General features: G+C 39.7%; 2 protein-coding genes across 2 annotated transcripts; both read right to left on the bottom strand.

Moving 5' to 3' along the window:
• Positions 1-526: 526 nt before the first annotated feature.
• noc4l (nucleolar complex associated 4 homolog) lies at positions 527-7099 on the bottom strand. The gene is made up of 15 exons (XM_077736913.1): positions 6913-7099; positions 6711-6831; positions 6031-6137; positions 5854-5961; positions 4614-4763; positions 4429-4528; positions 4328-4362; positions 4197-4247; positions 3990-4101; positions 3718-3778; positions 2854-2964; positions 2596-2759; positions 2432-2514; positions 1898-2011; positions 527-683 (listed from the first exon to the last, which is right to left on the bottom strand). Exons 1-15 carry the CDS (start codon positions 7060-7062, stop codon positions 564-566), a joined length of 1587 nt encoding a protein of 528 aa, XP_077593039.1. The 5' UTR covers positions 7063-7099; the 3' UTR covers positions 527-563.
• An 851-nt stretch (positions 7100-7950) lies between these two features.
• Positions 7951-12166, bottom strand: pus1 (pseudouridine synthase 1). The gene is made up of 6 exons (XM_077737239.1): positions 11841-12166; positions 11399-11613; positions 11193-11330; positions 10199-10301; positions 8464-9164; positions 7951-8382 (listed from the first exon to the last, which is right to left on the bottom strand). The coding sequence occupies exons 1-6, from the start codon at positions 11902-11904 to the stop codon at positions 8350-8352; spliced, it is 1254 nt and encodes a 417-aa protein (XP_077593365.1). The 5' UTR covers positions 11905-12166; the 3' UTR covers positions 7951-8349.
• Positions 12167-12302: the final 136 nt, after the last annotated feature.

Raw genomic sequence — 12302 nt, 5'->3', positions numbered from 1 at the left:
ACCGTTTCATAAAGTCAACACGTCGTTGGTTGAGGACTTTGAACTTTTGTTTAATGGGGATGATTTCACACCATTGTTCGATGACTGCAGTTTAACATAGATCCACTTTAATTGTTCGTAGCAATAGATTCCATTGCATTTTTTGTAGAATGAAAATGTAGTCCACAGCAAAAGAATGGGAACACCTGGCTTTAACACCCACAGGAAATGAAAATCTATTATCTGTTAACCTGTGAGTTTCTCTGTAAAAAAAAAGACTAGTGTGGTGAGGTCATTTCAATGTTTTACAAAATTTAATCTGAAAGAAGCATATTAAGGATCTGAAGGGACAGGGTGCTGGAGCCTATACCAGCTGAATTGAAACCCTGAATTGGAGGCCAGCCAATCAGAGGGCACAAGGAGACAAACAACCATTCATGCTCGGGGAATTTAAAGTGTCCAATACTACAACAAAATAAGACAGGAAGCAAGTAGTCACTTGCCGGGACCCTTTTGGCCTATAGAAATTTACTAAGTTCAGGCTGGATTGCAATAAACATGTAATGTATTGATCCCAAACTCTTTCACTCCAGACAAAAGTGCTGCCCCATCACATCTTTGCCGACTTTCAGCAGCTGAGTGGCAGTCTCAAACTCCAGTGGGATGCTCTTGGTCGATTTCGGCCAGAAGTCTTTCCTCATCAGCTGAGTGGACAGACAATATTTATTGTACATTATGCAATTCAAATCGTGACAAGGATTGCAATGTCGGGGTTACGATAACATTCAAATGTATAATGCCTAATAGTATATATCCCATTCTTAACAAATATAGCTCAAATTCTTACACACATTCATCTGCAGTAAGTGCCAATTACATTCATCTTCCATACCGCGCATCCTTGAAAGGGTTGCGGATGTTGCTGGAGCCTTTGGGCGAAAGGTAGACTACACCCTAGACTGGTCGCCAGTCAGCCGTAGGTCACAGAGACAAACAACCATATGCACTCACAGCCACCAGCAGTAATTCAGACCGTGCCTGCCCGCACTAAATTCAGCCAAGTGAAACTTTGCACCACAAGGCGGCCTCCCTGAGGACAATTTTAATTTAATAAAATAATTTTAGAAGCATGCAGTCGTGACCACAGGGGGTTGCCTTAAAAAAAAATCATTTTTCTGCATTAAATTGTATTTTCTTTAGTTTTTTTTTTTTTTTTTGATACGGATGACCTCACAAATTTCACTATGCATAATTTTTTGGAACCACCTATGGGTATAGTGGTTTACTCAACCGATTTTGTTGCGGGGAAGCATGGGCTCGATTCCCGCTTGGTGGCGCTAGAATTGTAAGTATGAATAGTTGTCTGTTTCTATTTGCACTACAGTTGACTGGCAACCGATCGAGAGTATAACCTGTCTTTCACTTGAAGTCAGATGGGATTAGGTTCCACAACCCAAACAAACCTTGCAGTCCTGCGCAGTATAGATGATGAATGAATAAATGATATATATTTTTTGTTTTTAGTAGGGAACCAGAATTTTTTAAATAGAAGTGCAATTCAGAACTCCCACCACTAGATGGTAACTTGGATTCACTGTTTGCTTTACAGTGGAGAATGATAACAGATAAATTGGCAACATTGTGTGCCCCCTTTTGCAATATTGTATATTTTGCTTGAAATACTTTTACTTTAAAAATAATATAAGCAAGTTAATGGTGAGGGGGAAAAACAAGTATTGGTGCATATTGCAATATTGGGCATGCCTTATCTTTTCATCTGGGTTACTTGCAATTCCATTTATTTCAATCTGGGAAGTTTTTGTTTGTAACCACTACTAAAAAAGAAGCCAAGAATTGTAATCATTGATTGAGATGGTTAACCCAAGAGGGGGGTAAAAAATTCAAAAATTCCCTTCACCTTAAAATTTGTTCTATCAAGCGCCTCATTGATGTCCTCCTCCTTTTGTGACAATGGTGAGTTGATCACCATGGCCATTTTGGCCACACTTGGATGGTAATGTCTCTGTAGTGTCTGCATAATAACAAGAACATAAGAAACTGTTCCATTAGGACTTCAAAGTATATACGGTTACACCTCCATTTTCAGTATAACGGACAGAATTTGCCGGAAATGATAGCATCCCCCCTGAAACTTATTTGGAATTAATGTCAATGACTGCAAATAATGGTGGCACTGTTAAATTGACTACCTCTAGTATTCAAAATGAGAATTGCAACATAATTTAAGTCTAATTTAAGTTGAATGTACAGACTATATTCAATTATGTTTCATAATTTGTTTCAAGCCAAAAAATCTGGGCAGTAGGCGATTGTTTTGACAACGCTGCTTTAAGTCATTCCTTTTAAAACTTTCTTCAAATTTCTTTTTGAAACCAGTAATGACAAATTCAATGTTATCTTGTCGTAGAGTGGGGAATGAAAGCGCACACACCTGAATTTCCCACAGGCTGCTCTCTAATGCATTGGACTGAGCAGGGTCGTCCTCATCCATTATAAAGGGGTCTTCCAGAAGCTCTGTCATCAAAAAGCACATTTTCCATACCGTTGCAAGGCTTCTACTGGTTTCTCATATTCCCTTTGTATGTAAGACCTTACCATCTTCCGCACTGGGCTTGTGAATGAGTATCCGACAGGACGGGTGGCGACGGATCAGGTTATTAATGAAAGGGAGCACGATGAGCAGCGCTGTGGGAGGAGCTGTGAGGCCCAGTCGCGCTAAGCGTTTAGCAAAAGCTGCCACAAGGTACATCGGCAGGTGGCTGGAGTCAAAATGAATAAGAAATGTTCAAAGTTAGTTTCGATCAATACATTTTCATGAAGATCACTCGAGGGAGAGTCTATTTAAGACCTTACCTAGAACAAAGGAACAGGTTGGCCAAATGAAAAAAGCGGGCTCTGTACTTGACATGGAATATGGAAGGTTCCAGGAGATTATACAGTTTCGTGTAGAAATCAGGGTATTCTCTAAAATGTAGCAAATACAAAGTAGGTGAGGGAAGGACATTCACTTGTTTGTCATTGCTGCCACTGGTAAATGAGAATAAGATACCATAGCGCAGTGGTTCTTAACCTTGTTAGAGCTACCGAACCTCACCGTTTCATATGCACATTTTATTCTTATCTCAAATTGCTCGTATGTTGGGACACTCATACATCAAGGTATCACTGTATATCAATTCCTCGCAGCACTGATTGGCCAAGCAATGTCACTTGATCTTCTGTAGCCAGTGATGGTATAGACACGATTAGTCGATGTGTCTTGACCTCCACGGCAGAGGCTAAACCGAACCCCCGAGACCGACTCACCACACCCCAGTGGTTAGATCGAACCCAGGTTAAGAACCACTGCCATAGCGGATAGCCAAAGGAGATGCAAAACAAAACAGGAAATGGTAATATGAAGTACTGCTTCACAACAACATTCATTCCTATAATTTATGTAAAGACAGGCAGAATTAGCCAAACTAGCATGTGAGTCCATTTGATCGATGTACTGGTCAAATGTTCCGTGTGGAACAAAAGAAAATTGCACTATTTTAACTTAATTCATCCAACGTAATTAATTGCACACACACACTGATGAAAAAAAGAAGTTGCTTGTAATTTATTATGTTATTACGGCCTGTCAAGACAATGAAGCCTGTTTTTACTACTATTCTATTGTTGCTGGTTCAAGCAAAAATTCAGCAATTGGATAGTAATGAAAATAATACTCACAGGTTGTGTTCATGTATGAGAACAAAAAGTCCATTGAGGGCCAACAGGCTTATCGCTCCACCTTTTTGGAAAGCATGAGAAGTTAGTGTTTTGAATGTCAACTTCCAACCTTAGACGTAAAACACAACCTTTGTTTTATCTGCTCATACGAGCTGCTAATTATCAGAAAGAATGACACTGCAAGGGCAGTGCATTCAGAAAATTGATTTGAGATTGAAGATAGAGTGAAAGGGGGTACTGGGTGGGTCATTGATAAAAAAAACAATACATACCAACATCATAAGCTGCAGTCAAGAAGCCAATCATCATAGTGGGTTTGCTCATGTAGGGCAAAATGGCATCATGGAGGATTACCAAGACCTTTTTATACATGTTAGTCGGCAACTTGAAAAAAAAAAGGAGATAGAGGGGTTGATTAGGGAATTCAGTCACTGTCGTGGAGGAGGTAGACAAGCAATGTTTTGACAATGCTACATTACCCTATATTTTAGGAACGCTAACCACATCTTCTCAAAGAAACGTTTGTGTTCCTGAGAAGAGAAAGGAACATGAAAGTCTCCCAGGCAATTAGAATATCGGTATTAAAGTTGGAATTCGAGAGATTACGTACAATTAATTTAGCAGGTTTCCAGTCCTTGGGTTTAGCTGTGAAAAAAGAGAAATTATTCAGTGCCACTAAAACACATAAAACTGTGAAACAGCATGTTTTACCTTTGCATTTGACCATAAAGTTAGATGGCTCGGAAACCTTCTTCCCCTTAATGTTGGACATTAGGGTGAACACATTCTGTTGATATACAGGCATCACTTCCTGGAAAAAAAAATTACATATATTATATGAAATTATAGTCTTGGTATGACAAAGCGCCTTAGTAAAAATTGCTGGTCTGTCTTACCCCTTTGCTTTTCTCCATTACTTTGCCCATGTTCACACAAATAGACGTCATGACATAATAGCGTACATCATCCTTCTTCAGAAACTCAAGAAACCGAGAAATGAGAAGAGACTTGTCCGTCGTCTGGGACAGTAGTCTGTCCACTAGAGCCTTTACAAGACATGGGAAAAATACATTTGAGCTCTTCAGAGAAAAGAAAATTGAATGTTCTGTGCTCAGATGGGTCACATTTAGTGATGTCACACCCTATATTAAATTAAGAAACCCAAAAGTGTGCGTACCACTAACATCCCCTGATTCATAAAATAATTAAAATAAAAAATAAGCATAATATAACGAGAGGGTGGCTCAGCCGGCGGACAGGTGGTTAGCACGTCAGCTTCAGCTTCAGGGTTCGATCCCAGATGGGTCTTCTATTCTGAGGAGTTTGCATGTTCTCCAAGTTAGTCCAACATCCCAAAAAAATAAGCTAGTTGAACACTAAATTGTTCCCAGGTATGAATGCGAGTGTCCTTGTGTCTCCTTGTGCCTTGCGATTGGCTGGCCACCAGCAGGGTGTCCTCTGCCTGGTGCCCGCAGTTAGCTGGGATAGGCTCCAGCACCCCCACACCAAAATGACATGAATCTCATTATATAAAAATTTCAATCCTATTACAGTAGATGACATAATTCTCCGAATATTTGGCATTTGAACTCCTAATATTATAGTATAACTTTTTTTATAGTCCATTTGTACCCCTTCTTTCTTTGAACCATTAGTAACTACGTTGAGGAATACGGCTCTGGCAACACAAGTCACTTAAATGAAAAAAAACATCTTAACGGCCACTTCACCGTCGTTGCCGTAATTTTATAGTTACTTTTTAATAATAACTTTATAATTTATATTAACTTTTTTGGTCAATTTTTACCCCTTCTTTCTTTGAACCTTTAGTAGCTATATTGAGGAATACAGCTCTGGCAACACAAGTCAATAAATGAAAAAAACATATCTTAACGGCCATTTCTCCGTCGTTGCCGAAATTTGTCGCATAAAGATCCAATCAGTCTTCTCTTCTGCGGCTTGAAAATTCAACGCATGACAAATCAGCAGGCAAACCTATGAATGTACTCCAACTGGTGACCGCGCAAATTAAATTAACTTTACATGGTGATGGACTTTCAGTTTATCCCCTCAGTGGAGGGCAAGTATAGAATATGATATTGAAATTTAGAATCTGCTGTTGAGTACATCATTTACCTTTATGAGATCCGTAGGAAAACAATAGTGCTCACTCCAATCCCGGTTCTCAAGTGGATGCTGCCCTTCACCTTCCGCAAACGTCATCAGGCAACACAGGGAAGCTTCCTTTATTTGGAAAATTGTTTAATAAAAATAGCCAAATGATTTGGTTTATCTTCGGTTTGGTCAACTCACCTGGACATCCTGAAGTTCATGATTAAGGTGTTCAAGTAGCATCTCAACACAGTCGTTATAACGGTGTCTCATGAAGATGTGATATTTGTCTTGAGCACTGTAGTCACCTATAGAAGTGATGTATGCAAGCTTTAAATATCAAATATGGCCAAATAATGGCGATTACTGATCTTATGTTTTAATGCTGTATATCTGTGGTGTCCAAACTACAGTCTGCAGGCCATGTGCGGGCCACTATACAGTTTAAATTGGCCTTAAGAAAATTATTAAAAGATCATATCAAATAATCTTCAGTCTACATTCTGTTGCATTGGGTATTATTTCTTCATTACAGTAATACCTTGAGACTCTCGCACAATCGGCCACCCGATATCAGATGAGATCATATGTTTATCTCAAGGCAAACGATTGCACGGAATTTTCCTCATATCTCAAATTTCTTGTATGTTAGGACACTCGTATATTAAGGTATTACTGTATTTCTAATCAAAGTGAGAAATTGTACAATTTCAATATTTTTTCTTAACATAAATTCACAAAAACGTAATCAGATGTGATTAATTGAAATGTTTGTTGTGATTTTCTTGACTTTTTACTAGGGATGTCCATGATCAACATCTAATATGAACACACCACTGCTCTCCATCGTACAGCGCACATGTTTTTCAACATGAACTCACCGTTCAAGGCGTCGTCTTCCTCTGGCACTTTACCTAGAAATAATTCCTTTCTTTCCAAAAGCGTGCTAAACAATCTGGTGCACATATCGACAGCCGTAATGACATCTTTCTCCTTTTCTGACTGCAAAACAAAGTCATCTTCATCAGTGGCAGTTTGGATTCACATGATTATGGTTGCTTCTTTAAGTTGCCTGATACACACCTGAAGGAACTCAAATATGTCAAAAACGTCGTTGGCATGTTTTCTGCTTTCAAGTATACGATCGACTTTAGAATTAAGATCTATTTTAGCTGTTTTCACGCTTGATTCTGCGTTTGCCGACTTCACGTTGCGCTTCTTGGCCGGCGCCATGTTTGTAATTTAGGACATGATGTTTCAGGGTTGCCAGATCAGAAATACAATTCTCATGAAACCGTAAATCCATCTGTCCGTTTTTAAAAGCCCTGCTACATCTCGCTCAAGATAAGACGTTTTACAATTTAATATGTATTTTGAAATTACAACTAGAAAAAAAGTCACCAACAGTGGGCGGCCCATTGTACTAAAATGATTGTTTTTTTCACGGACAAACATCCATGGAGGCGGTTCTTCTGAGGTTAAAACGCACAAAACACGTTCATCAGTATGAATAAAGCAAAGTACTAATTTCACAATATTGTATATATAATTTCCAGGGCCAGAATGAACTAGGGTGGGGAAAATATTTGTTACCATTGGTGTCAGAAGCAAAAGAAAAATACAGGAATTTTACTATATTGTTTAAAAGGGGATCACAAATCAGAAATTGCATGCAGTTTGGAATTGACGAGTTATGAGGTGATAAAATGGTACCGAATATCGTCAAAACCCAAAATGTTATTAACTCAACCACTGTATTTCACACTAAGTAAAAAAAAAAACGGCTAAATTGTCGGGAACCTGCCTAACTGGCAACACTGACTTGGTTTTCTTCTACCACTTCCTAAGGATGATACTGCGACCCCTGCTGGTCATTTATAAAGCTTCACTGAACAGACCGGTTATGATCAAAATATTTCAAGGGGGGATTTTTTACATAAAATAAAAGGGCCCTGTCTCCAATCAACATGCTAATGAAATATTCAAATGTTGATGGCATGTCATATGAAGTTAGAATAGCATGTTTTTGGGAATCTGGGAGAAAACCCACACTGGCCCAGGGAGAACATGCAAACTCCACACAGGTAGACCGACATGGATGAAACCAGGAGCCCAGAGCAGTGAGGCCGACGTGTTATTAATGGAGGGTATGTCAAACCCAAATATATACTATAATGAACACAATAATCTGGAAACAGGCATTCCATTAGAAATCAGTCTGTAACAGCATTCAAGCTTTTTATCTTGATCCACAACATACAAGTTCTCAATAACCCACATTTTTGGAAGCCTGAGATTGGTATATACACAGTAGTCCAACCATTTTAATCTGGTGGAATAACTTTATGGAGTTTTATTATTTTGATTCGTGTACAGCAACTATATAATTTGTGTAACAGAGATCATAAACACCCCAGTAATTAAACTTAGGGAACCAGAAACTTAAAAAAACATAAGCAAGATTAAAAAAAAATGCTAAGTATGAAAATGTTTTTCATGAAAGTCTTCAGGTTTCTCTTCTTAATCCGAGATGTTAGCAATATCTTCCGCTTCCTGAAATAAAAGAGGCAATGTCAGTTAGCATATGACAACACCAAAAAATATTCCCCACCATTCCCAACCAAGAGACCAGACCTGTTTCTCCATCTTCATGCTCTGCGTTTGAGTCGCTGTGCCTTGAAAGTCGTGAATAGGCAACGTGGCCATCCAACTGCACATAGAGCCTTCTTGACACTCAGTCTCAACAATGGTGGGATAAATGTGATCCTCCTTGAACATCTTGATAGCTTCTTCTTCACTATCCCATTCAAGACACTCATGTACGCCGTCTCCTCCGAAGCGTTTGTTATACCTGTCGAAGTGGACACTCTCCAGGATCAGGCCGAGTCCTGGGGCTTTGGGTACGTCCACTTTTTCTTCTTTCCAGCTCCGATCCATAACGACCTCCTCCGCGTATCCCTTAATGACTGCGATCACGAGACCGATCATCTTGCGTATTTGGTGCATCATAAAGCTCTGGCCTCGTACCTTGATGACAGCAAATTCATTATCACTGAGGATAAAAGGCTCTCCGCACGACATTTCCGTGATATATCGGCGGGCACTGGGGTCCTTTGGAGCCTTCTGGGAAGTAAAGTTGTGGAAATTGTGGGTTCCCTTGTATCTTGCAAATAGAAGATTGACTCGCCGTAGCGTTTCTGGAACAACGCGAAAGTTTGCTTTGTCGGCGACGTTATAGTCTTTATGAGAAAAAGCCACTGTTGGGAGCATGTAAGAATACGTCCGAGCATCACAGTTGTTTTTGGAGTTGAAGCCTTGGGTAACTCGCTTCAGACCTGCGAGGGGACAGTGAGGGTGAAGTATTAATTGTAGTGCCTTGGGATGCAATTTTCATTTCTTTCACGACCTCTTGATAATGCTCTCTTTCTCTTTATCTAGGGGTGTATCGGTTCATGAGAATGTATGCCAATTCACTTAGTACTGTTTTGCTTATATTTTATGCGATTTTTGTCAGTGGATCAAAATAATAGAAAGTTTTGACAACGTGCAAAATGCACAACATATTTAGACCATGACGCTGCGTTTCGAAATGAATTGTCATGGTATGTTAAAATGGCAAGGCAAAAATGAAAATTTTCAACAGCATTACCAAACGGGGTCATAACATAGTGAAGGTCAATCAGAAATGAGATGAGCCCTTTGTGCATGTTATAACCCCCCCCCACACGTGTGTTTAAATGGGGATATTTTCCTCAAGAAGGCTTTCACCAGGTGACAAATGACACCCCAATGCTACCCAATTCAATAGCATAGGAACCAAAACAAAGTCTTAGTAAAAAAAATCTCATTTTTAATTTGAGATGATGAATCATTACGATTTTCAATCACCAGGTTTGCTTGTAGAGTCGAGAGTTGTAAATGTAACATATTAACCATTCATTACATCCAATGTAAATGGAGCCCAAGATGCTGACGTGCCTTTTCTGAGTCACGGTGAGTGTTACGGTTTGAACTTGTACAGTACAATCATTTTTTTCAAGACTTATGACCAATTTTCAATTTTGTATTCCATGATAGAACAAATAAGAACTTGTTTAGATAGTCTATTTCTTTTTAGGCATTCACCCCCTTCTGGCTCCTGTACTTTTGTGACGTTATCATTTATTTTAAGAAAGCTGATGGTTACATTTCATCTCATTTTCTGAACCGCTTTATCCTCATTAGGGCCACGGGGGGTGCTGGAGCCAATCCCAGGTGTCTCCGGACCAGAGGCGAGGGACACCCTGAATCGGTGGCCAGCCGATCACAGGGCACATTTTTGTGCAAACATTCACTTTTCATTGACATAATTAAAAGAGAAAAACCTCACCAAGGATTCTGATTTGAGGTGGCAGGTGTTCATTGATCTTTTCAACAATATCTTCAATCAGCCACAGCTTGAGAGAAACCACTTGACCTGCCGCTGAAACACCCTGAACAAAATGTATCAATTTTAACAGATTAGCACTCTATCAATTGAAATATCAAATCTAATGAAATATTTAGCAGTTGTGAAGTTTTTGGTTCCTGCCTCCTATTTAAGAGTTTGCGGTTTCTCCTTGGCTATTCACTCTCTCTCTCTCAAACGTGCCATAAAACATGAATATTGATTGGGTTACGACCATATTTTCTCGCATTTGTAAAACTAGATATCGGCAAATTAACATTTACTATTTGTGGTTATTTTCTGTTTTGCATTAAGAAAACAACCATTACAGGATGAATTACTCACTTATGATATTCATCTCATCTCATTTTCTGAACTACTTCATCCTCATTTGGGTTGCGGGGGTTGCTGGAGCCAATCCCAGCTGACTCCGGGCCAGAGACAGGGGACACCCTGAACTGGTGCTCAGCCAATCGCAGGGCACAAGGCGACAACCATTCACTCTCACACTCATACCTAGGGGCGATTTAGGGTGGCCTACCGTGCATGTTTTTGGAATGTGGGAAGAAACCAGAGTACCCAGAGGAAACCCACATAGGCCCGGGGAGAACATGCAATCTTCACACAGATGGACATGACCTGGATTTGAACCCAGGACCCCTTGTGATATTGTCCCTAATAATATGCTTTTGATTCATACGGTATCTCAGAAATACCATGTGCGATGATTTTTCTTAAGATTCTCCCTTCAAAGTAACACATTTGTACTCCCTATTAAAACCATGAATATGGAGATGAAAATTCTGAATCAAAGGGCACTTATATGTGAGAAATTGTAAAATTCAACGATTTTAAGGCAATTTTAATGGAGCGGCTTCGAGAAATATAGAAATGATAGTAGTTGAAGGGAATGGATAGTTTCAGACGGCAGTCTTACCTTATCAGTCCTGGCACATCTTTGGAAAGACATCTTTTTCATTTCATCACCATGATTTTCAGGAATACAGCCTGCTCTAATAAGAGCTGTGACGAGCTCATCTTCTATTGTCCTGAATTGAGTGTTCCCAGGATTTCTCTTTTCAAAAGAAAACAGAAATAGTGTGAGAAATGATGTTTGCACGAAGGAGACTAGCTGTTGTGTACCTGCATTCCGTAATAGCCTTTGCCACAGTACGCCATAAGAAGGATGACTTTCTTCTTGGGGTACCGTTTTTCATCTTCAGTGTTGTCTCCCTCTGATTTGGCTCTTTTGGTGATTTGAATAACCTCACTGTCCCCACTGGAACGTTTCAAGACATTGGCAGGCAGTTCGTTTTTGGTTTGTTCACTCATATTGGTAATGAATTTCAAAAGACCACCTGTAAGGAGGATACACATGGTAGGTTGATTGGACACTCTAAATTGCCCCTAACTGTGAGTGTACGCGTGAACAGTTGTTTGTCTCTTTGTGCCCTGCGATTGGTTGGCCACCAATTCAGGGTGTCCCCCGCCTCTTGTCCGAAGTCAGCTGGGATGGGCTCCAGCACCCCCGCAACCCTAGTGAGAATAAAGCGGTTCAGAAGATGAGCCGTTAGGAACATCTTACCGTTTATTGGTATGAACAGTCTATTGCTAGCCAAAGTCCTCAGCAACAGTCTGGTTTTAAACATGTCCCATTCAGACAATTGAAGTGGAGCATAAAACAAATATGAACAGTATGGCGCTACTGGACGCACATGCTATCGTATTTAAACTATTTAGAAGCCAGTTTTGAGCAAGCAACGCAAGAAAAATGTTTTTATCCGCACTCACAATCTAACATATTTCATCGGAAATAATGTAGGAACTATTATTCATTTAAAATGACGCTATCGCCGCCAACCAGGCACATGTTCGACCCTGAATGTAAACATCGCGAGATTGTTCGGTGGGAATTGCTGCGTTACGTCACGATCAGAGATACAAAACATAAGTAGATTCACATTTCTTAATGCGTTGCGTTTCTACTTCGACTCCAATCTGGTAGAGAGAAACTGACAGCAAAATGAATTGTAGTGAATTATAAATG

Source organism: Stigmatopora nigra, chromosome 17 (genome assembly GCF_051989575.1).
Source record: "Stigmatopora nigra isolate UIUO_SnigA chromosome 17, RoL_Snig_1.1, whole genome shotgun sequence".
NCBI lineage: Eukaryota > Metazoa > Chordata > Actinopteri > Syngnathiformes > Syngnathidae > Stigmatopora > Stigmatopora nigra.
The sequence above is the reverse complement of the archived record's forward strand: the minus strand, read 5'-3'. Positions and strand labels throughout refer to the sequence as shown.